A 26374-nucleotide genomic window follows, 5' to 3' on the forward strand; every position below is an offset into this window, starting at 1 on the left:
GGGTTTTGGACCAGATTTCGATCTAAATTTCGAAATTTCAAGGTCCAAAACAAATACCGAAACCGAAATTTTAAACCTTATTTTTTACTACTCTTTCTACACTGCAAGGGGTGGCCCCGGGAAAGGAAAGCGGGCTTCACCGTCATTTCCCTATATCTAAATCTTATGAAAGATAGGTACAAATATTGGTTTGCCTAACTTCAATTTGGAGGGGAAATGTTATTTCCATTCCCTTTCCGTCACTGCCACACTCTTTTATGTTGTATTTTCCAAAAACTGACCGCATTTCCACCCGCTTATTTGTCTTTTCTTGAAAGAATTCCATTTCCAAGAAAAGACAAACAAAAGGGGGCGAACGCTGGAAAAATGGGGTGTAAATAGAAAATCCTCAGCCTTCACCGAGAAGATGAGCAGCATCACTTCTCACCCACCGAACGAGCAAATGGTTCTCTGCATTTTTTAGGGTTTCCCCTAAACCCTAAAATAAAATCTCTCTCCATTCCCAAAATCTTTTCTAACCATGGATTTAGCTTTGGAACCTGCACTCCTCAGTCGATCTCAATTCCTCTCCAGCGGAAAATTACCGTTTTTCATCGACTGCAATCTACCCTTAAAGATTTCACCCAAAAATTTGCGTTATACCTCTCGAATTTCGATCAGAAAAGGACCGTACAGTTCCAGAAATTTCTTCTGCAAATCGAAAATTCGTGATTTTGAGATCTTTAATCGAAGAGTTGGATTGAAGGCTTCGATCAAAGAGAACGCTCGTGGAAGTACGGAGGACTGGGATTTTCAATCCAAAATTAGGGTTTTTAGGGTTTTGAATTTCTTATGCAAGTCGAGAATTGGGGATTCTGAGAATGTTAATGGAAGGTTTGGATTGAAGGCGTCGATCGAACAGAACGGGCGTGGAAGTACGGAGGACTGGAATTTACAATCCAAAATTAGGGTTTTGGAAGACTGGAATTTTGAATCCAAAATTAGGGTTTTTAGGGTTTTGGCAAAGGGAGGGTTTGTGCTTATGGCAATGCTATGTGGTGTGTTTGTGATTGGGTGTCAGAGGGTTTTGGCGGCGGAAGGAGTAGCCAGTGCTGGATTTAGGGTTTTGGAGCGGAGCGAATTGTATTTTAAGGGCGCTGTGCCCAAATTGTTGCAGGTTTTACGTCTTTTTAAAGAACAAGGGTTGATTTTAGCTGCATTGCTGAGTCTGTCCGCATTTTTTTCAATGGCAGAGACATCAATCACGACGCTGTGGCCATGGAAGGTACATATTTTACACTGAGAAAAATACTTTTCTTTTTTGTTCTTAGGCCTGAAATATTCTGATTACTGAATTTTGATACCATCTGTAGTTTATTTATTAATTTATTAATTTGCTATCTTTCCATACAAACTGAAAAAAAGAAAAAAACGAAATTGTAAGAAGTGTATGAACACTGGAACATAACATGCATGTATTAAAATGCAAGAGTCCATATTGAGGAGAAAGAGCAATAATGTAATGATGAAATTTGACCTGCCTACCTACCCAAAAAAAATACTGACCTGACATGTTAAGAACATGAGAGGGGTTGAGCCTTTAGCTCAATTGGTAAGGATAATGTTCTTCAACCCTGAGGTAGGAGGTTCAATCCCAGCTTAGCTACGAAAAAAATTGTTAAGAACACGAGCTTTCGAATTTTTTTCCTTTCCAACTTCAGCCCTCAAACTGTTATTGACCTGACATGTTAAGAACATGAGAGGGGTTGAGCCTTTAGCTCAATTGGTAAGGATAATGTTCTTCAACCCTGAGGTAGGAGGTTCAATCTTATCTTAGCTATGAAAAAATATGTTAAGAACATGAGCTTTCAAATTTTTTTCCTTTCCAACTTTAGCCCTCAAACTGTTGATTTGGATTGATTCTCTGTCTTTAATCAGTTCTGTTATCAACAGAATGAACTTTAGGAATTCATGTAGAATTCGTTTCAGTGGGGATGGGTCATTCTAGGAAATTTAAAACCATGACCATGGTCCTCATATAGAGTAATTACCATTTTCGTTTGAGTAATTACTATGGAATGGCCAAAACCAGCCACAGGAAGGACCTTTTTTCGATGGATCATGCTGAATATGCTTTGCTTGCATCGCGCTACTCTGTTATAACTTATTCAAATAAATATGAAATAATGCCTTCTAAGTATCTTTCCTGATCGTCGGTTATTGGAAATAAAATATATCATTGGCCTTGGAAAAGCTTGATTTGATCCTTACTGATTATCTATGTTGCAATGGAGACAGTGGAAGGACATGTTTTATCATAACTTGTCAAGTCAAAACTCATATGATTTTCCAAATACTCAAGTAGTACTTTTGGTTTCTTTGTGTATACTGAACAGATGATCTGATAGGAATATAATGGCATTGGTTATTTAACCTTCATGTATATTGTTTTTTATCAGGTTCGTGAGTTAGCTGAAAAAGAGCCTGAGAATGGTGTCTTCAGAATGCTTCATAGTGATGTTACTCGATTCCTGACAACTATTCTTATTGGAACAACGTATTGCTTTTAATTTCTTTTATCTTTCTTATTCCAGGATTTGCTTAATTCTCGTCTTAAAGCTTAATATTCTTTCTCATTTTTATGCTCTTATGATATCTACTCAGTGTGGTCAATATTGGTGCAACTGCACTTGTCACGGAAGCAGCAACAGCAGTTTTTGGCGAAGCTGGTGTTAGTGCAGCAACAGGGGTTATGACGGTATGTCCCAACCATGGTTTTAAGGAATGAAATTCCGGATTTCAGTTGGGACCGAAATTTCAAAATTTCAGTTTTTGGCATAGATTTCAGACGAAATTGGATAATTTCAGCCTAATTTTTAAAATTTTCGGCCAAAATGACCAAAAAAAAGTAAAAAAAATTACCGAAACCGAAATTTGAATCCATGGTCCCAACATCACATCACAGATTTTAGTTGTTGATTGTTCTTAATTTTTCAAGTTAGTTTTTTTTTTTTTTTGAATGGTTTTCAAGTTAGCTTCTATCGTTACCTATACATGAAAATTATGTTTTCTACCATATCATCTAATTGCATGCTAAGAGTGTCGTGACTGAATATTGTACTCTCTTGTAGTTGAATGCATAGGCTTCTGGAATATCCCTCCCTCCCTCTCTCTCATATGAAAATTATGTTATCTACTGTATCAGCTAATTGCATGCTAAGTGTGTCGTGACTGAATATTGTACTCTCTTGTAGTTGAATACATAGGCTTCTGGAATATCCCTCCCTCCCTCCCTCCTTTTAATTGGAAGTTAGAAGAGATGGAGAACATTCAAAGAAGAAAGACATGACCTGTTACACCTAAAGGGAGAGTTGGAGTGGTCAATCATCACTGGTCATCCCACCAGAAATCCAAAAAGAGCATTGAGAATTCCTCAGGGCCTGTTTGGATACCTCCTATTTTGTATTTGGATTTGGAATTGAGTTTTGAATACAAAACGAATAGATCCGCAAGCTCATGTTGAGGAAGACAAAGAGGGAAGGGGGTACTTCCTACTGGGGGGAGAGGTTGAGGAGCAAAGAGGGTGAAGGAAACTGCCAGATCTGTGGATTTCCAATCACTTATTTTCACAGCATATTTGGAAATCTGATTTTTTCCACTGTTGGTCGCTGAATTGGAAATCCAAGAATTTGATCCGTTTCCAATTCACAAAGTAAAAAGGGTTGCAAATGTGAGAAATCCAAATCAAAATCTTCTCGGCATCCAAACGGGCCCTTACTGAAAAGCAAATCCACTGTGCTGTTAGCCTCTTGATGGATATAGATAATTGTTAAGGTTGATCCTATCATTGAGCTCAAAGATCTTGTGAAACTAGCTGCTATTCCTCTTAACACTTTCCTTCTCTTCTGGGTTCCCTTTCGTCGGCCCCGGAATATTTTATTTGATCTTTCATACTATTTCCAATTGTATTTTAGTATGAAATGCGTATGTATCAGTTTGATGAGAAATCTTTCCAAATCATTTACACAGAATATTGTCACAATATTGATTTCTCTATTGCCAAGGAGGATTCATAATGCATTTCTGCATTTTCTCTTTGTCATGACCCTGTTATCGGTTTATAGTGTTTTCTTTTCTTCCAGTTTGAGGTGCTTTAAGTTGCCATTTCAGAAGTCATTATTATTTTGAACTAGTATTTGATTCACAAGAACGTCTATATGTAGATTCCATTTTGGGCTCTTCTAGGCCAATATATGCAGCTTCAACTTCTCCCGGTGTCTATAATAGGGCTAGGAAGAATGGTAATACAGTGCATCCAGATTGTGTGTGATCATTCCTCTCTATATTACTCAGACAAGCTGTATGCCAAGTGACACCTCTTGATGAACATGGCTAAACACTTGGCTTTACTTTTGTGCTAGTTCTCTTGCTTAATTACACCAAACTGACCTAGGTCATGTCAACCACTTCTATACATAAAATGTTTTGGGTTTCAATGTACACATTGACCAATTGTACACATGAACGGATGAACCTACTATTTGCCTAAAGCCAAGTTCTATGCGGTTACAATTTAAAGCTTTTAAGACCAAACTCTTCGAAATTGATTCATAGAAGGGATGTTATACACCTGTTCCACCTTTGATTTTAGAGTTTAGACTTCATAATCGTTTCATAGCCCTTTTGGAAGGATCTCTAGATTTCATGGTACAAAGCTACACGATTTTTCGTCATTCTGAGTTATGAGATTCATTATGGGATTTTGTATGGCATTTGACATTTTCATTGGGAGGGTGAACTAACCTGCTATCTTCTAAATATTAGGTTGCTGTTTTGCTCCTCACGGAAATTACTCCAAAAAGTATAGCTGTTCATAATGCCACAGAGGTTGCGAGGGTTGTGGTAAGGTGAAACATTTTTCTTGGAAAGGAAGTAAGATCAATCTATCTAATATTTAACTTTTTTTGTTCATATAGTAGTCGATAAAGTTTTGATTCATGTAGATGCATACTTGCACTGATTTCTACTAGACATTGTTAATTTAAATATCCGTTTGACAGTAGTATTGTGTCCAATGCTACTAGGTCAGGCCAGTAGCATGGCTTTCCTTGATCTTGTATCCTGTAGGAAGAGTTGTCACTTTTTTGTCAATGGGGATGCTGAAGATGCTAGGTCTGAAAGGTAGAAGGTAAGCTTCACCCACTTCTCATATTTTTGCCTACCCTTATCATAAAATTGTTGATGCGTACTAATTTTGAAGAGGATATTCTTTATATATTGTTTGGAAAGGAAAATTTTGGAATGGACCATTTAAAGAAATCAACTATATGTCTATATCACAAAATTTGAATAAGTTGAGTGAATTATAATCCAAATTCCCATTTGACAATCTGGAAGAAAATCTGCCTATAAGTAAGAATATCTCTCTTGATCATCATGGTAGTATTAGATGGAGCTGCCAAAAAATGGTAGAATATCATTTGCATGGGGGTTTATCAGATGATGCATATGGTTATGTTTATGGGCTTTTGGGGTTGGTCACGTGGGACATTTCTATTATTTCTACACTGGCATTTTGTTCTTTCTCTTTGTTATGCCATAAAAGAGCTTTAGTAGTAATGTATATTTGCTAGCTATGTATAGAGGGATATGCCATAGTGAAAATTTTCATTCTCCATGACTAGGTTACCCTTAAAAGAAATTTATATTTGTTATCTGCTTTTGCAACTATTGCTCTAGTTCTCCAATTTTAGGCTTATATAGGTAAGTGATATATCCGTCCCTTTTTTTACCTGGGACAGCCAGCAGCAGTGTATCTATGACAGCAGAAGGGCTGATGTACTTCATGTAGGAAGGATTCAATGGACCTGATTGCCACGTACACTGGAGCTGGCTGTCCCATGTAAAGAAAAGCGGCGAATTTATCATTCCCCCTTACTATTGTAATAGTGATACTATTGTAAATAAGAATACATGAAATGCCTTCCTCGATATAAAATTTATCTTTACTACTAAATAAGTGGAATGGCATTCTAAAATTCTCATCCATAGATCTTTTTCTTTGTAATGATAGACCAATTTTACTATTTTTGGATTCTCACACACAATGGTTGTTAATGTAGTGAACCATATGTTACTGAAGATGAGTTGAAGTTGATGTTGCGAGGCGCAGAGTTGAGTGGAGCAATAGAAGAGGAAGAACAGGTGATAATAATAAGGAATGCTACTCAAATTGTTTTCTAATTGTATATTATCCTCTCCATGTTGTTAATTTATTCCAATTGTAGGTTGTCAATCCCAAATTGTTGATTTGACTAAATTGTCAAATCACCTTTTCTATGATACTCAAAATCTTTGGAAGTGAGACAATTCTTTTTTGAATGGAAGTGAGACGATTCTATTGGACCGATTATGAAATATTGAGTTGCAAAACAGTTTCCATTGGCTTTGAAGAGTTTCTTTTGTTTTTTCTTGCCAGATCCTTTTTATAACTCTTGATATGTCGCTTTTTGATATACGTTACTAGGATTCTAGGATGAAGGCTTCATCATGGAATCAAGATGTGTGTATATCCAAGGTTTTAAATTTCGGTTTCAGTCGGCATGGAAACGGAAACGTTTCGGTTTCAGATGAAAATTTTGCTGGAGATCCTGTAAAATCACGGAAACGTATGGAAACATATGCAAATGATGGAATTTTAAGATGAAACTTAAGGAAAAGCTAGAGATTTGGGAAGCGAGTGGTTAAACATATGCAAATGATGGAATAAGCGCAATATACCATAAGCGCAAATATACACTTAAACCTTCACATAAGCAAGAAAGCCGTTCATAATAGTTTAACCATAGTTACCGGAGTGGGAAGCGATTTGGGAAGCGAAAGCGGGAAGCGAGGGGTTTAAGATGCAAACCTGCTTATTTTTTGCATTTTATATGAGGTCTAGTCAAGTGGTTTGAACTCAGTTGGCACTCAGTTGTTTAAGAAGCCAACCTGCTTATTTTTTTCGAACTTGTCAATACTCAATATTGCATTTTATATGAGGTCTAGTCAAGCGGTTTGAATTAAAGTTACTGTGGCTCGTATCTTTTTTTCTTCTTTATACTTTTATCAATGGTATGCCTCTTGTTTATAATATGTGATACTCTTTATGAGGCTCTAAAAAATTATTCGCAATATCTTTCATGGAGATAGAAACAGTTCTCTCAATCAAAACTTTTCCTGTAGGATATGATCGAAAATGTGTTAGAGATAAAAGATACACATGTCAGGGAGGTGATGACACCCTTGGTAGATGTAGTTGCAATTGATGCTAGTGCAACACTTATTGATTTCCAAAACTTATGGGTGACTCATCAATATTCGAGGTATGCCAAACATCTAAAAACACGGAATCATTTGATATGCATACTTATCATGAGTTCCAGCTAAGAGATGTATGAATATATTTGTAGGGTGCCTGTTTTTGAGCAGCGTGTTGACAATATTGTTGGTATTGCCTATGCAATGGATATGCTGGATTATGTTGAAAAGGTTAGTTTCATTCAGTTTTGACCAAGGTTTAAAATTTCGGTTTCAGTTTTGGACATAGCCGAAACTGAAATTTTGGCCGAAATTCGGTAAAAAAAATGCAAATTTCGTTATTGGCCGAAATTGAAAAAAATAAAAAATAACATTTTCCTGAAATTTTAGCCAAAATTTTGGATTCTGGCCGAAATTTCAGATTTAGGTGGTTTCGGTGCTGGTCCCAACCGAAATCCGAAATTTTGGTATTTCGGCTGAAATTTAAAACCATGTTTTGACTTATATTCAACATGCTCGTAGAAGGACATCTTACTTGTGCTATGTTTAGGAGTGTATACTATTCTCTCCATCGCATGGGGAAATATGATCTTTCTGCTTTTGAAGGTTGAGCAACTAGAAAGTTCTGCTGTGGGATCAATTGCACACAAGCCTGCTTACTTTGTGCCTGGTAATTCTTATTTGAATATTGGACAGTGCTTGGGAAATTCATTTGCTGCAGTGTCTCCTAACCTGTGTTAGTGGATTTTGCTTATTTCTCAGGTTAGGAATGCCATGCCTCTAAAATGCCAAAATTATCAGTTTCTATCATTATAAACACCAAATAATGACAGATCCTTACTCTGCCATACACATTGCACTTTTATTTAAATCCCATTTTTAAAGAACGCAAAAAAAAAAAATGTGAAAAATATTTTTCGGGTTTTCAGAATTTTAAAAGAAAGAGGCCTACATTATTATTGCACTTTTATCTAAGATCCATCTTTAAAGAACCTGAAGGAAATAGAAAAGTGAAAAATATTTGTCTTTTCAGAATTTTAAAAGAAAGAACAAAATGGTTTCTATGTGCCCTAAAGTTCATATTTGCTTGTGTTTTTTTTTAATGGTTTCATGTTTGCATATGTTCATCTCTATTTTTAATTAAGAATGGCATTTTGATGTTCTTACAGATTCAATGTCAGTCTGGAATCTGCTGAGAGAGTTTCGCATCAGGAAGGTTCACATGGCAGTTGTTTTAAATGAATATGGTGGGACCGTGGGAGTATGTTTACATCCTTGACATGTTCTTCTATTCTGATGGCTTAGAAACAAAGCTGTTCATCCTTCATACATTTTAGCATAAGATGTTTTCTTTCTATTTATTCATTAATTTATTACTTAATTTAACATTTGCATCAAGTAGTTACACATGGAAATCCAATAGCTTGTGCAATTCCTTCTAGATATAGTTACACATGGAAAAAAAAATCCAATAGTAGTTACACATGGAAATCCTATAGAATCAGAAATCTTGTATTCCTGGATGGTAAAAAACAGTCTCTAAAGAGTGAGAACTCTAAGTTGCAATAATCAACAACTAGAACTTGATCTGGTTATGGAAGCCAAAAATCTCCACGATCAATAAATAGATAGAATCTCCAGGAAAGAAAGCAGCAATCAAACATCTGAGGATTAATGCTTTGAAAATAAAATGCTAGTTCTGAAACTATTGAGCTACTTTAATAGCGAAGGTAAGAATGTGAAGGTTCGTTTCATCGTGCTACTGTACTTATAAATAGTCCCTATAATAGAAAAGACCTAGAATTTCTTGAAAAAACAATTCTGAAACTACTCAAACTCCTAGCCTAGATTCCCAAACTGTAGTTGTAATTTAAACTTCAACCCGGATTCACAAAACTCTTCACAGCCCAAGTTTTCTGAGAATTTAAACCAGCTTACCAAAAAAGTGAAAAATATTTTCCGGTCTTTGGCCCTACTCAAATTATTTGTTTTTTTTCTTTGATATGTGACATAATATGTAAGCTTTCTCTTCTTCAAGTTAAATGGATATACTTTCTCTTCTTCGAACCCATGATGTTTACTTATATTTTACAAAATTTTGTTCAACAGATAGTGACTTTGGAAGATGTTGTTGAAGAAATCGTAGGCGAAATTTTTGATGAAAATGATTCAAAAGTAAGTACTTATTCCCGTCCTTGTGCTTTACAAGCTTTTATGCCTTATTTTTGAAATCACAACTTCATTGATGCTTAGTTATTTCATTTGGCTTAGCCTTGAGATGCTTAGTTATTGTCTTTTAACGTGTTCCTACTGAATTTTGAAGCTATAATACAACACTAGCCTTGCAGTTTCTCACTTCCCAGTCTGCAAACTATACATGTACAATCCATCTGTTTTTTAAGTCGTAGGCATTTTCCCAATTATAGGTAGTTATAAGTATAACATATTAGTGGGTTTTGGATTAGGAAGCACATTGTTACCCCTTTCAGAAACATGTTTGCTTGACATTGACTTCTCAGTTTTTTTTACTATTATTAGTATTTTCTTATTCAGTTCTGCTATATAACAGGAGGAGATCCAGAAAAAAACTGGCTATGTTGTAATGCGAGCTGATGGAATATTTGATGTGGATGCCAACACATCAATTGATCAGCTCTCAGAAGATCTAAATGTCAAAATGCCGGAGGTATGTAATTTTTTTGTCCTTATTCATGAGGTGGTTGCTCTCTCACGCAATAGCCGTTCCGCGGAATGCCTTCTGCGATGATCCCTAGCAAATCCCTATATATCTATATATATATAGAGGAAAAGGATTGTACGCTCGAGTGTACCTAACCTTAGGTACGCTCGAGTGCCAAATCACATGGGTCCCACCTTTTTTTGGGTCATCTAAACCATTCATTTGCAAGGCCCCATCATAGATAGGGTGTGTACCAAAAATCAGCTCCATAGGATCATCCTAACCCATCCATTTGTGGAGGTCAAAATGGACAGACACTGTTTGTCCACAAATCTGCCCATTTTTGCCCTCCAGTTTTGGAGGGGTTAGGATGATTCAATGGTGCTGATTTTTGGTACACACCTTATCTATGATGGGACCTTGCAAATGAATGGTTTAGATGACCAAAAAAAATGTGGGACCCATGTGATTTGGCACTCGAGCGTACCTAAGGTTAGGTACACTCGAGCGTCCAATCCTTTTCCTCATATATATATACTAGTAAAAAACCCCGTGTGATGCACGGGCCGACAAAGAACTGTACGGAATAGGTTGATCCAAACCGTCCATGTGATGGAACACAACATAAATAGGTTGTGCCCCAAAAATCATTTCCATAGGCTAATCCTAGCCCTCCAATCTATAGAGGTTTCCATAATTCCTCTTAAATCGGATGGTTAAGATCACCATATAGATTTTTTATTAAAAAACCATAAAGGAGGGGGGTAAGATTGAAATTATATGGCTTTAATGGGTGCCTTTGTTAAAAGCATAAAGGAGGGGGTAGGATTGAAAATATGTGAGTTGAATGGGTGCATTTGTTAAAAAAAGTCAAAAAAAGTGATGTGTAATTCTCATAGAATTTTCAAAAAATTCTCTTCTTTTCTCTTCTGATATATATATATATATATATATATATATATATATATATATAGAGAGAGAGAGAGAGAGAGAGAGAGAGAGAGAGAGAGAGAGAGAGGAAAGGGTTCCTGCTAACGTTAGCAGCTAGCTTAGTTGCTAACGTTAGCGTAAAACTAGGGTGGGCCACATTGTTGGGCTGATCCTAAGCATTCATTTGAAAGGCCCCATCATGGATGGGGTGTGTACCAAAAATCAGCTTCATTGGATCATCATAGTATGTCCATTTGTGGGGGTGAAAGTGGACAGATACTATTTGTCCACTAATCTGCCCATTTTTTCACCTCACAAATGGACACCCTAATATGATCCAATGGAGTTGATTTTTTGTGGACACCCTATCCATGAAAGGGCCTTCCAAATGAATGCTTTGGATCCCCCGAATAATGTGGGCCCACCTTGTTTTACATTAACGTTAGCAGGAACCCATTCCTCATATATATATATATATATATATATATATATATATATATACTAGCAAAAAACCCCGTGCGATGCACGGGCTGACAAAGAATTGTATAGACCACATCATAGGTTGATCTAAACTGTCCATGTGATGGAACATAAATAGGTTGTGCCTAGACGTGGCAAACGGGTGGGTCGGGCCGGGTCAACCCGCGGGTGGTGCGGGTGCGGGTCACACGGGTCAGAATTTTGGTGACCCGCATTTTTGCGGGTCAGAAATTTGGTGACCCGGGCGGCCCGCGGGTGGGCCGGGTCAACCCGCGGGTCACCCGCAAATATAATATGGGATTGTAATTCTCCTGATTTGACGTGATTTGACCGCACCCTAGTTTTTCCCGTAATTGTAATAACTCTATACATGTTTTTCGTATTTTTCTCGTAATTTTATAACTTTATAACCATTTATCCGTAAATTTTCATTTAAAACTTTATAACTCAGTTATTTTACTTTTCTTTTTGTAATGATTACTTTTTTTTACTTTTTGCTTTTGCTAGCTTTTGCTAGAAACCTTCGCCTCTGTGCGCATCTTTGCACATAGTATTACCACCTATTAAAAAAAAAAATGAAATGTTATCAACACTACTGAGGGCACTCTCACTTTATTAAAAGTATGGTATGGCCCACACCATCGGATGATCCAAACCGTCCATTAGATGGGCCATAGCCAAAATAGGTTATACTCCAAAAATCATTTCCATCTGATGATTTCCCAAGTGCGGATAACATTCTCCAATAAATTCTTAAAAATTACTTTAAAAATGCGGGTACCCGCGGGTTTACCCGGCCCAACCCATGTTTTTGCGGGTTGGGTTGCCCGCGGGTCAAATTTTGGCGGGTCACTAAAACCCAGACCCGTGCCCGCAAATTTGCGGGTGGGCCGGGTCGACCCGCGGGCATGGGTCGGTTTTGCCAGGTCTAGTTGTGCCCCAAAACTCATTTCCATAGGCTGATCCTAGCCCTCCAATCTATAGAGGTTTCCATAATTCCTCTTCAATCGGATGGTTAAGATCACCCTATAGATTTTTTATTAAAAAAGCATAAAGGAGGGGGGTAAGATTGAAATTATGTGCTTTAATGGGTGCCTTTGTTAAAAAGCATAAAGGAGGGGGTAGGATTGAAAATATGTGGGTTGAATGGGTGCATTTGTTAAAAAAAGTAAAAAAAAGTGATGTGTAATTCTCATAGAATTTTAAAAAAATTAAAAAAATTCTCTTCTTTTCTCTTCTACTATATAGTATATGAGAATAGAGTTCCTAAGGTGTCACCTCATATAGCTTATATGAGGTGGCGCTCACAAAACATAAGGGGCCCACATTTTTGGGGTGATCCAAACCACTCATTTGAAAGGCCCTTAGATGGATATGGTGCCTACAAAAAATCAGGTCCATAGCCCTTCCATTTATGGAGGTTAAAAATGGGCAGATTTATGGAGGTTTATACCCATCCTTTTCAACCTCCACAAATGGAAGGGTTAGGATGATCCTATGAAGTTAATTTTTTGGGCACACCCTATCTATGTTAGGGCCTATCAAATGAATGCTTTGGATCATCCAAACAAAGTGGGCCCCTTATGTTTTTAAGCGCCACCTTATATAAGCTATATGAGGTGACACCTTAGGAACTCTATTCTCATAGTGTGTGTATATATATATATATATATATATATATATATATAGAGAGAGAGAGAGAGAGAGAGAGAGAGAGAGAGAGAGAGAAGCGTTCCTGCCCTGAAGTGGCTTAAAAAGCCTCCCATTAGTTCGTATAGCGGGTCCACCTTTGCGGGTCCACAAAAAGTGATCAATGGGAGGCTTTATAAGCCACTTAAGCGCTGGGAGCTCCCTGCGCAGGAACACTTTCCTCTTATATATATATACGGAAAAGTGTTGCTACTCGGTCTTGTGGCTAAGCTTATCTACTCGGTTGAGTTAAATAAAGTGGGGGCCCACATTGTTTGGGTGATCCAAACCATTCATTTGAAAGCCCCTTACCCAGATAGGGTGTCCACAAAAAACCAGACCCATAGGATGATCCTAACCCATCCAACAGTGGAGGGAAAAATGGGCAGATTTGTGGACAAACTGTGTCCGTCTATTTTTTCCCATTTTCCCTCCACTGTTGGATGGGTTAGGATGATCTTATGGATCTGATTTTTTGTGGACACCCTATCTAGATAAGGGGCTTTCAAATGAATGGTTTGGATCACCCAAACAATGTGGGCCCCCACTGTATTTAACCCGACCGAGTAGATACCGAGTAGCAACACTTTTCCGATATATATATATATATATATATATATATATATATATATATATATATAGGGAAATGTTATCAGCACTACTGTATTTTGATGAGGGCACTCCTCACTTTATTAGAAGTACAGTATGGCCCGCACCATAGGATGATCCAAACCGTCCATTAGATGGGCCACAGCCTAAATAGGTTGTGTCCCAAAAATCATTTCCATAGGTTGATCCTAACCCTCAATCTATAGAGGGTTAGGATCAACTCTCTAAAATTCAGATCGGAGGGTTAGGCTCAACCTATGGAAAGGATTTTTGGGGCACAACCTATTAAGGCTATGGCCCATCTAATGGACGGTTTGGATCATCCTATGGTGCAGGCCATACCGTACTTTTAATAAAGTGAGGAGTGCCGCCCTCATCAAAATACAGTAGTGCTGATAACATTCCCCCCCCCCCCCCACACACACACACACACATATATATATATATAGTTTGAATGGAGATATTAGTTGTGCTTGTTTGTAATCAATCTGTATCACTACATAAGTTTCAATTACGCCAATGTAAAAAATAGAGGGAAAAGTGGTGGAAATGATCATAGAGTTGTCCATCATCTAAGGTTCATATTTTCATTCATTTTTTGACATGTATTGCAGGGTCATCAGTATGAAACAGTTTCCGGTTTTATCTGTGAGTCTTTTGGATATATTCCAAGGACTGGTGAGAGTATCAAGGTGGTACTTGAAAGGGCAAACTGGGAAGAGACTAGAGAGTATACTGACACAGAATCTGATCAGCAGGTTCAGAAGGAAAGGCATCTGAATTTTAAACTTGAGGTATGTTTTATTATCTTATACTTAGCCATGGATTTTGGAAGATACTTATTACATAGCATTGTGGCTGTTGTTGGTATGCTTTATGGTGATCTGTGATTCAAGGTTTTAAGTTTCAGTTTCGGTCGGCATGGAAACGGAAACATTTTGCTTTCGGTAGAAATTTCGGTGAAAATCTTGTAAAATCACTGAAGCGTATGGAAACATACGCAAATGAGAATATTCTAAGATGAAACTTTGGGAAATGCTAGAATAGGCACAAATACATATGTAGAAACCATTACATAAGCAGGAAAGCAATCCATAATGGCTTAATCACATCAAATACTTAGTGACATGCGTTGTCGCATATGTCTGAAACAATAAAGTCAATAAAGAAGTACAATGTAATGAAGAATAAGAAAGCACACTGACTAGTCTCCCCATTCAAAAAAAAATTGACCAGTCTCCCCTCTAAAGGCCCCAACTTTGTCAGTACCGCATAGAATTACGAGGTGTTATTGGTCTGATGCCGATATGACATCCCATGCATAAGATACGATTACTTTGATGTGCAATTCAATGATGTTGCCTACCAAATATCATTCTCTACATAATGAAATGAAATGAAATGTAAATCTTGGGAATTTCAGAAATTTCAGTCAAAATTTAGGGGAAATAATGACGTGGAAGAAAATCATGTAGATTTTGTTTCGGTGGAGATGGAAATAGGAACATTTCGGTCATTTCGGGGAAATTTAAAACCTTGTTGTGATTTAGGTTTGTTTAGCACATTGAGGTACCAAATACTGATTGGCAGGACTGCAATCCAGAATATTGACACATTTTTGGGTGAACGGATGGGCACTATTTTATAAGGATTTAATGTAAAACATGGGGATTGTAAAGCGATGCACATTGTAGTGCTGAATTTTGATGCCTATAAGTCGAACTGAATGAAGTTGCAAATGCCATTGGAGTTTAGAGATCTTACAAAGATTATTAAAGCTAGTCTTTTTTCAGCTAATCTGTTCAGCCATGCATTGTTGCTTGGAGCAATGGACTTATATCTCTAGAAGGACCGAAATGACTGCATAGTTTTCCAAATTAAAACAAGATTCTGGCTTTCAAATGCACAACCCAGGATTTGTCTCTCTTGTATGAAAGCTAACTGATTGTTCGAAATGATTTTCGGAAGAATCCTCTTTAGCTGCTCTGCTAATACTTTAGCTAACACCTAGACATTTGACTAAGCTAATAGGGCGGAAGTCTGCTATATTGACTTTGGGAAGCAAGGGAATGAATGTAGCTCCGGTCCCTTTGTCTAGCTCCAAGCCATCGTAGAATTCCTTGAAAACTTAGCTAAATCATATTTTACATAATCTCAATGTGTCTGAAAGAAAGCTCGACAGAAGCCATCTAGACCCGGCGCTCAGTCTCTCCCAAGTGAAAAGAGCCCCGATCTTACCTCTTGTTTTTCTAGGGTGGCTTTCTCTCCATTCTCCTGTAAGCTAAACTCCACCCCTTCAAGTATAGGGTCGACTGCGCCTTCCGATAAGTATGGACTCTTAATGAACTCCACAATCTCCCTCACAATCATTTCCTTCTCCTCCATGATCGCTTCATCCACCCGCAGTGCACATTTACGATTACCGAACCTTCTTTTTTTTGAAAAATAAAAATAAATTTTTTTGCTATACGAACCTTCTAGCACTAGCTATCCCATATTTTTTATCTCCCTTGAGCTATCTCACTCTTAAGATTTGCCTCCACACTATTCTCTTGCATGTGAGCTCATCTTTTCTACCTCCTCCGAGCTGGCTAGCCCCTCCTCATCTGCCCTAGAGGTATGATTAATTTTGGAAATTGTTATAGCATAAAAGATTAAACAATGTCATCTCCAACAGCTTAAGCTTTTGGAGTAATTTGTTGTTTCACATGGTATCAGAGCAAAGGTCCTGAGTTCAAAACTCCTTGATATTAAAAACCAAAATATGTATCATTAAAAAATAAATAAATATAAAATCCACATGTAATGGCCAACCCAAAAGAGGGGCCACATGTGCCACGTGTATGCCAACCCAAAAAAGAGGGGCCACGGGTGAGGGGAACTGTTAAAGTATAAAAGATTGAATAACGTCATCTCCAACAGCTTAAGCTTTTGGAGTAATTGATTGTTTCACAAAAATCAACCATTCCTTCCTTTCAGCCCCCATTTTCTATCTATCTTGATGTCAATCCTTTAGCTTCCTTTTTGCACGATGGAGTTTTTTTTTTCCAATCACCACATCAGCTGGGCCTAAGGCTGATCTGACCTGCCACCAACTTCCCTACTTCTCCATCTTGGGAACTTCCAACCATGCTAGTTCAAATCGGAGAGGTGAATGACCCCACTACTCTAGTCTAGGATCTAAAAGAAGTGGGCAAATGATTAGATTTGCTATGTGCCAATGCATACTTGCAAAGGAGACAGCCAACAGATGAGAAATCGATCGATCTACTATGACTCAAGTTTCTCGGCCATGTGAATTGGGCCTCATTCAATGGAAGATCGATCAACTCATTTCTGCTAATGAAATCAGAGAAATGCATCAAGTACTGACTGTTTCTACTACAGCCCTCCCATTCCTCTACCATTCCGATCTCATTAAAATCTACTCCTATACACCATGGATGAGCCCACTCTTAACCTCATCCAACTTTGCCCACAAGGATCATCTCTCTGCTTTCTGAGTCGGCCCATAAATGCCTTTGTAAGTCCGCAGAGAATTATCTGCTACCCTCTTCACCACAATCGATACTGAAAATCTTTTAATGTAGTTTTCAATCTTGTATATTGCCAAGTCCCCGGTAATTTAAATTCCTCGTGCAAGGCCAACTGCATCAAAATGGCCACAAAATCACAAGTTGATCCGCATTCTAACTATTTAATAACTGCCCTGTTCATGAATTCCCATCTTTGACTTCTAAATTCTTGTTTATAAAACATTAGGAGAATCTCAAACAAGATCAAACATCATTTGTTCATAAGACATTAGGAGCCTCCACTTTCCAGCCTGTGAGTGCGCACGCGCATGGAGAAGAAATGTGAATTTCTACAATCTTAGTTTACAATTCTTAATTCACATTTCTTCTACTAGAAAAGAGACTTTCTTTTATAAATAAAAATAGGAAAAACTAATAACTAGTACCTTCTTTCGTTGCGGTCTTACTCTTATTTTTATGTATGCATGCACACGGTCATAACATCTATCTTCGGATGGTTGTTACTGTTATGATACATTTCATCTCCTTACAATATTAGTGTGAGATCCTTTACTATGCAGTTAAGTGCTTCTGACTAGATTTTATGATGTGCAGATATTGGCTGGGAATGCGAGAAAGGTGAGTGCAGTTCGATTTGAACGGATAAACCAGGTTGACATGAAATTGGAGACCAAGGCAGTAAAACGTGTTGTTCCTAGAATCATGAAAAGAAAAATGAGAGACGATGAGGAATCTGATAGGTCCGACTATTACGAAACCCCATTGCAGGAGAGATCCGATGATGAATTTTCTGATAGTCATGTGATTCCCCAACTTGTCGATGATCGTGATGGTGACAATAAACAATAGTCACAAACTTACAACAACCTCAGATCTTCCCATTCTTACTACTCAAACAAAAAAGAAAATGAAAAAATAGAAAAAAAAAACAAAAGAAAAAAAAAACATCAGATTCAGCAGTGTTTGATAAAGTCACCATTGGCAGTCAGACCGAGCAGTAGCATAGAGCGCAGGCCTTGAACAAGAACTGAAAGATGTGAATATTGGCGACGGCACCATTTTGACCCATTTGGAGGTAAGAAAAATGGATTCTTTTGGGGCATTGTTTGTAGAACAAAAAAATTGGACTCTTTTTGGGGTATTGTTTGTAGAACAGGCCCTGATGATATTGCACATAAAAGTGGAGGGTTCAGAAATCTGGAGGACGACGGCAAGGGTGTAGCGGCCATCAACTTTTTCCGGGTCTGATGGATTTCAGAAGACCTGGCGATTTCTTGAGGAGGATGGATGGCTCCAGTTATCATTTTAGCATGGATTTGGGTGCATTGCTTTAAAGATTCAGAGACAGTTGATGAAAGGGTTTTGCCCTTTCAAAATTTTGTTACTTGTGGCGGGAAATAAAGTCAGAGATTAGTAGGGTGTAAGAGTCAACTAGGCAGAGAGCCATTTTCCCCATCAATGGTAACATTCAAATTTTTGGGTCTCACAGTGGGGACATTGTATAAGAAATTAAGACGGTTGATCTTGTAGAAGGTCACGAGGCAAGCCACATGGTCTTGATCCAATCCAGAACCGTAAGATGGACCAAGTAAATCAACTGTTTAGTATTTCTTGACAGAACCCTTGCCGAAGCTTGATGAATCAAGGACCTAGGATCATCTGATCAAGGTGATCTTGATGGTTCTTTGTCATTAAGATCAACGGATTTGATCCTGTTTACAATGCAGAAGTGGAGCCAAAAGAGTGGCTAGGAAGGATAGCAGCCTTGAAAAAACATATACTGTCCAATAATCAGTTTTGGACTCACAATCAGTTCTCAAAATCCAAATTCCAAGGGAGAAGGGATCAAAGCAGGTTAAACTCAGCGAAAATAGAGTGCTGTTGGAAATTATGCCAAAAAAAAACCTACGTATTCCCGTAAAAATCTTCTTAAAGTCTCTAGGTCCTGATTGTTTTGGATTTTGAGAACCGATTGTGAATCCAAAACTGATTATTGGACTCAAATTTACATTTAATTTTGAGTCCAATAATCACTTTTGGACTCACAATCGGTATTTAAAATCCAAAGTTCCAAGGGCGAAGGGATCAAAGCAGGTTATTAAGCTCGGATCAAAGACCAATTTCCCCGGCGCAAAGTGTATTTTCAGGTTGCTCAAGAACAGTTTTTCTTCTTGGTTCTGCCTGAAAAAGGGGTGGATTGTTATCAACTTGTTTTTATATGGGTCACCAGATCATTCTTTCTGTTTGGTCGCGTCTCCTAGATGGAAAGGAGAGCGAAAATTAACAGATTTTGCATCCTTTTTTCAATTAGTTTCGTTGTTTTTTTCACTACTAATGAGGATAATGAAACCACATTCTGTCCTTACTTCTTTCCAGTGAGGATAAACAACCAAACAGGTGCCCTCGTTGAGTACCTCTAGAAATTATTTGTATATAATTAAATACCCAATTGGTTTTGAAGTTAAATACGCAATTGATTTTACACAGCCTAGGATCTTGTGGACATCACAGCCCAAGATTTCTAGTTTATTTCTTTCCTTTGGTATTAAAGATCTTGGGTTGAGGATGGGAACTCTAGTCTTCAAGGGCCAACTTCCCTATAGAGACAACAAACTAGGTGATTTGAGACACCTCCACATGAACATGTGGGGGTGTTAAAATGATATGCAACCATTCCCATGGTATCCTTCCCTTCATCAATATGAATGAGAGAACTCTTCTAGTCAATATCTTGTAATTATGCTACAAAAATCAGTAAGATTTATAATCTCTCATGTCAACTTCATGCCATTCTTAAAAATTAGCAGCGTGAAGCTAATCAACAATATGAAAATCCAAAACTTTAAGAAGCTTACTTTCTTTAAACCTTTTCCGCAGCGCTTCTACCCTTTTCCCATTCCAGAGAGCAAAAACAAGTGAGAATGTCATCATTCTTCAACACCGACCCATCAAACATTGGAAATCACTCATTAGAATAATGTGCTTAAATACTACAGGGATGCTCAGTATCTTGGGATTTGCTAGCGTCCATCGCAAAAGGCATTTCGCAGATGGTCTGTTGCATGTCAGACCAGCCACCTCGTGAATGAAGACAAAAGCTGCTGAAAAGTGAGCCTGCGTGGCTGGTCTGACATGCAAAAGACCATCTGCGAAATGCCTTTTGCAATGGACCCTAGCAAATCCCAAAAAACTTATAATAGATAAAACTCGAAACATGTGATATTATAAATCAGTTGTCGGCATTTAGAAAAAAAAATATACATAAAAGATATGCAGAAGTGATGCACTGAATCCTAAAGCATTGGAATCAGACATGAGCACGTCAACCATTAAGAAGAATCCAAATAACACAGGTTTAAAGTAACAAATAAAGCATTATATAAAATTCCAAAACATAAAATCAGAATACTTACACATGTAATCTTACAGTTTCTCCGATACTTGCAAGTCTTCATACTTGGTTCCGTTTGTTACTGCTCTGGACTAAATGAGAGGTTTCTGGGTCCCATCCGGCGTCCCACACCACAGGTCCACAAGGGGTTGCTCCCCCAGAAATCCGCTTCTGCAGATGTTCCAAGCTGGCTATTGGCTGTATGGAAGCTGTCAAAGCCATCTTGCCGCCATTGGCGTGCACATCAATGACTGTAAGGCCAGGGGGAATGCCATGAGCACCGATGTTTAGTCTCTGATAATGTGTAGGTTGAAAGTGCTTGGGTTCTTCTTGTATAGGGACAGCAGCATTTGTGTTTGTGACAGATGGGTTGACAACAAATGGCATGCTATTATCAGACATAGTTGGAAACAGGGGATTCATTCCTGTAACTCTCTTAACTGTATCTTCAGCCATCTTTACCTGTAAACGGTTGAAATGGCGTAAAATTAACAAGGGAAATTCACTGATGGAGGGAGATAGCATGAGTTAATTATGATAACAGAAGTATAAACACAGCAATTACATCCATCAAGATAAAAAAAAATGAATTCCACATGTTATCAGGTAAAATGATATTTATACAAGGCCGGAGTTCGAATATGATTAAAAGGAGTCAAGCTAGGCCTCACTGTGCGATGAGCATTTGGATATTCATCATGCCAGCCTCCAGTTCCATGAGCAAATACGTCAGGTAATTGGGATTGTTGATCTTGTGGGCAACCACCAGAGACGCAACATGTAAAGTCCTACGAACTGATCCATGCGAAATCTCAGCCTACGGATATCAAATATCACAAAACTGAGTGATGCAGGCCTGGAGAAGGGAAAGGGGAGAAAGAGGAGAAGAGGAAAAGAAGAGAAGAAAGAGAGAAAAAGAAGAGAGGAGAAATAAGAGGGAAGAAATCCATAGCAATATTATTCCAGCAAAACTAAACTGTCCAATAGATGAAGCTCTCATATATATAGGCAATTGAAATAACATGGAAATAAAATCCCTAAAACTAAATAACATGGGAAAAAAAATCCCTGAAAGTCAATTATGATACTTATTGGGCAAATATGCCACTTATTGGGCCCCACCAGTTTGCAACACGCCTATGATCCCCATCACTGAGGGGTTAGGATCAACCATTCAACATGAGCTTAGATATTCTGGTAACGTATTGTCATGGCTGACAAGAAGAACAATCTGATCACATTCCACTTGGCACATCTATGGTTACTGGACGAGATTTGGATGATAAGATTTAGCTTTTCTCCACATCATGTGCAAATTATTCTCACTATGTGAACAGAAGCAGCCATAATTACAGAATTTAAGCACGCATAAGGGACTGTACGCCTTTTGATAATTATTTGAAAATTTCATGATTCTCGATTAACTCCACGGGTCCATATGAAACGGACAATCAACATTTTCATCACAATATCAACCTAAAATGACTTTAACCATGATTTCAAAATCTCTAAACCACGACCTACAAATATCAGAGGCATGACAGTAGAATGCACCAATATGTAATGTACACATCCCACCACTGGAAAGCTAAATAATATAATTTCGACATAAATACTTTACAAAATAAAATTTTACCTTAGTTCTCAGCAGTTCAACATTTGCTTTCAGAATTCTATTGTCCACAGCACCTTCATTGTAATTTTGACTTACGTCAGTGAGACGCTTTAACAATGAAGAGTTCTCAACTCTCAGTTGACCAACCTTGTAACCATGACAGAGAAATTTGTTAGTAATATTTTCCAACATTCAAAATTGGATACAAAAGGTACACATGAAATGGATACAAAAGGTAAACATGAAACAAGACTGAAAGCTCAACCTGTGCCTCAAGCTCACTCAAATGTGCTTGCTTCCTACTTCTAGAGCGTCTTGCAGAGTCTCTATTTGATAGCATCCTGAGCCACATTAAATAGATCACTACAAAGTCAAAGATATTGCAAATAAAATTATTTAATATAGAAATTACAAGTCTTTAAAGTTCAAACTACCATTCGAAAAAAAAAAAACCTGCAAGACTTCAAAGGTACACTGTACAAGGCCATACATGTACGTAAAACATGCCTGGGTGTGCATTGAGAACCGATAATTCTTCTAAGGTACACCATACACATGTACAAGGACATACATGTACGAACAACATGCCTAGGATGTGCATTGAGAACCGATAATATTTTCCTAAAATGATATTTCCTACACCTATGTTGATAGTTGATACAAATGAGACAGACTGAATTATAAAAATTAGCAAAGTCTGCTAGATCAAGATACAACAACTAGCTCCATAATATAAACAAAGAAAGAAGCATGCAGTATAGATCATTCACACACTGTACATATGTAAATACGAACAAACAAATGTGTGTACTTGTCTGTGGTTGGGGTATGATATTCCTACTGCCAGTTTGGAGATCAAAATAGGTCCTAAGGTTTCTAACTTATAAACCATGTGATGACTAAAATAATTAATTGATCTAATGATTATTTTCTGCAAATGCTGTATTTTATTTTCTGTTTTCCTAACCATCTCGATTCAGTTTGCTCTTTGTTGTTTCCTTCGCTCTCTTTTATTAGATTTTTTCCTACTATTTAAAAAAAATCCACAAACACACATCAGCTTGCAATAGTATCACATACTTAAAAACAAGCATAATATTGTTCTAAAGTTCAATCTTTTTTTTAAGGATATTCGATAGTTCAATCTTTAAAAAGTATCAATAATGGGAACTTGAGAAAGCACATTAGCCTGATAGAAACATATCTTAATTACTCCTAAACAAAACAAATCAACTTTCAAGTTTTAAAGGGCCTAAGAAGAGCAATCAACATGAACTTGAAGATAGCATTCCTTCAAAATCATGCACACCCACAATGATGCACTTGGGCTCATGCATTTAAATACAAAAGCATCTCCACTCCATTCCATCCTCCTTTGATAGCCACATAAAAAAATTAGAAAAATATTAGCATTAGAAACTAACGTTTACCTCCTTACACGTTTAACATCAGTAGTGTCCATATTGTCAGTTGTTTCTGTTTCAAATTCAAGATCATCATCATCTGATTGTTCTCCGGATGAACCACTAATAGCTGACCCAATTTGAACCCCTGAATTTTTCGGAATAAAGGGCAATGTTGGAATGCCCACTGATCCACCAACAACCTGATCTTGCATCTTGGAGAAATCATACCCTGATCCTGTGTGAGGAACAAATAATATACAAGTAATAAATATGCAACATTCTTCGTGTTGCATGAACAAAAATTACAATAGTTCCAATTTAAAAATAAGAAATAATTGATGTCAAGGATATACGGTGAGAAAATATATAATTAAGTAAAATATTAAGTTATTTGACGGGAATAACAGCTTCAAAGCACAACATATGCAACCAAAAAGTTGGCAAAAGTTGGGGTAAAAAGCAAAAAATTCTGTGGCCCAATCCCTATAGAATGTTTAGGAGAGGAAGATTAAGAAAGAAAGATCTGATTGGGCTTAATAGGCTTATCACGACCCTCACACAAATGAATGGTCTTAAGGCAGCAATTGTAGAAATTCAACTCCTAGTTGATGAGTGATTTCGGGAGCCAAAACTTAAAAGAGTATCTCCTCTAATGTAATGGCCTGTCTCCAAGGAAATCGATCAACTCTAGTCAACAATTTACCAGCATTTAGAAAATCTATCAGAAGTGGCCTAACAAATAAATGGTAATGACACAATTCCCATGACAAAGGGCAGATGCCTCAGCTTTATTAGAATAATTAAATCCACCAAGGACCAAAATGTCAGCAATGGAGTTGCCATAAAAAAATTAGTTGGAGAATGCCCTTGAAGCATACCCATGTATAGAATCTCTCTGCCACAAATAGCAACTCACTCAGACTCCTATCTAGGTACAAGAGACGTACAGAGAAGCTCCAACTCAACATTACCTTTCAACACCAACCTGATCACGCGCATTAATGACATCAGAAAGGAGATGAATGTCGATTTTAGTCATATGCTTCGATCGGCTAACGAGCATTTGGTTCATCCGATATGTATCCTGTATCGACGATAAACGTACCTATCCGATACATTTTGAATACATGAGACTCTAAACCTTTGTTGTATTATGTGTCGACATGTACATTTACACCACAGGGAGTATCCATTTTCATCTCTATCTTATGGAAAAGAGTGAAAATGTTGCAGCTGTAGTAAACATCAATTGCTCACTGGAATCAGTGATATAGGCTATTATTCCCAAAATCCGATACTCATTATGGATTAGATTCCCCACAGAAATTTGTAAGAAATATTTAGTCAAAAAATTCATCAAATATGCATCAGTACAGGTAGAGTGAGCATGAAAGAACTTCTGAAATGTGACTAGAATGATAAGTGCTAAAATGTGAAAATGATAATTTTTTTTTTAAATACTAAAATGTGAAAATGATACCTTTACCAAGAGCTTGAGATCCCATATCTGAAGCCAGCAATTCACTGTCACCTAAAGGAGCAGACTCTTGAGGTTTCACGCCGGATGCCTGTTGAGTGTTGACATGATTAAAAAATAATGTGAGTGTGTGTGTTGTTTTTTTGGAATGGTATGAGTAAAAATATTCTGTGCAACAGCATAGCCATAGGCTTTGCAAAAATATTTTGCAGTGAAAAAAAAAATACTTCCAAGTGCCACCAAAACACACACACACACACACAACAGGTTCTTAAACCACATGCAACAGGTTGAGTTCATGAAAATTATAAAAACATGATTGTGCTGATATCATTTCCCTATATATGTGGAAAAGATATCAGCACAACCATGTTTTTATAATAGGCATGAATTCAACTTGTCGCATATGCATTAACCAGCCGTCAAAGGCTGCTGACAACCATATTTTTATAATAGGAATGAACCTTGTCCCAGATGTATATATATGACAAGGGGAGTTCGTTCCTATATATATATATATATATATATATATATATATATATATATATATATATATATATAAGCGCCAATAGATGTGTATAATAAATATATAATCCAAGTTGAAGAAAATTCATCAAAGCTTAGGAGGCAAAAGTATCATGCTTTTTATGACAAAATTACTAGAGAGTAGTTAAAATAAGTAAATGCATTGATTGATTGGAACAACATTCACTCTAAGAAAATAAAAAATGGATAGAGAAAAGAGGGCACTAACATACCAATTTTGAACTTCAAAACAATAATTTGAAACTACTACATCAAAACATATTACAAAATTACAAGATTGAAATTTGCATATTCCATGAAAGCCCACCAAGCAATAAGAAATCAGGTCATAGAAAAAACCCATGAGAGTAAACCACAGAAAAAGCAGAAAACAGGAAGCATACTAGAGAATCCAACAAATATAAGTCCAATATAAAGAAAACCCATGAGAGTAAACCACTCCAAATCCCCCAAAACAAATTCCATGAAACCATTCCAGACAAGAAAGAAGGCAATACAGAAGATAAACACACGTACCCAGGTCGAAGCAGAGGAATTCAAAGCTTCTTGGAGAAATCTCTGGAAAATCCATTCGGAAGGGCTGCGATTCATCTTCCCCTCTTTTGCTTTCCTAACAACACTGTGCCCAAAATATGCCACAAATTTCCACCGGGGCTGTTTGGAACCGTCTATTTGTGGGGCCCACACGTAAGTAGGTGGGGGTCATTTTCTATAGAGGGGGAATGTTTGGAAAATAT

At 37.4% G+C, this 26374-nt stretch overlaps 2 protein-coding genes across 5 annotated transcripts; one reads left to right on the forward strand and one right to left on the reverse strand.

Moving 5' to 3' along the window:
* The first annotated feature begins 234 nt into the window (after nt 1-234).
* Nucleotides 235-18897, forward strand: LOC143881121 (putative DUF21 domain-containing protein At3g13070, chloroplastic). Of its 3 annotated transcripts, XR_013251868.1 has the most exons (15): nt 236-1264; nt 2439-2536; nt 2644-2737; nt 4804-4886; nt 5069-5167; nt 6102-6183; nt 7204-7343; nt 7431-7509; nt 7885-7948; nt 8448-8539; nt 9388-9453; nt 9848-9964; nt 14281-14460; nt 17797-18277; nt 18359-18897. XR_013251868.1 is itself a non-coding variant. In XM_077384126.1 (14 exons), exons 1-14 carry the CDS (start codon nt 521-523, stop codon nt 18049-18051), a joined length of 2193 nt encoding a protein of 730 aa, XP_077240241.1. In that variant the 5' UTR covers nt 235-520; the 3' UTR covers nt 18052-18897. The 3 variants fall into 3 exon arrangements, 2 of the variants coding, with proteins under 2 accessions (XP_077240241.1, XP_077240237.1); XM_077384126.1 differs by having other exon boundaries at nt 235-1264; nt 4804-4881; nt 5064-5167; nt 17797-18897; XM_077384122.1 differs by having other exon boundaries at nt 17797-18897.
* A 1576-nt stretch (nt 18898-20473) lies between these two features.
* On the reverse strand, nt 20474-26308 carry LOC143881150 (light-inducible protein CPRF2-like). 2 transcript variants are annotated; one of them, XM_077384143.1, is made up of 6 exons: nt 26154-26308; nt 25095-25182; nt 23639-23849; nt 22474-22549; nt 22230-22355; nt 20474-21055 (listed from the first exon to the last, which is right to left on the reverse strand). In XM_077384143.1, exons 1-6 carry the CDS (start codon nt 26226-26228, stop codon nt 20654-20656), a joined length of 978 nt encoding a protein of 325 aa, XP_077240258.1. In that variant the 5' UTR covers nt 26229-26308; the 3' UTR covers nt 20474-20653. The 2 variants fall into 2 exon arrangements, with proteins under 2 accessions (XP_077240258.1, XP_077240265.1); XM_077384150.1 differs by lacking the exons at nt 25095-25182; nt 26154-26308 and adding an exon at nt 24586-24715.
* Nucleotides 26309-26374: the final 66 nt, after the last annotated feature.

Source organism: Tasmannia lanceolata, unplaced genomic scaffold (assembly GCF_043159265.1).
Source record: "Tasmannia lanceolata isolate RefF3 unplaced genomic scaffold, GAP_Taslan_0.1 ptg000002l, whole genome shotgun sequence".
NCBI classification, from domain to species: Eukaryota; Viridiplantae; Streptophyta; class Magnoliopsida; order Canellales; family Winteraceae; genus Tasmannia; species Tasmannia lanceolata.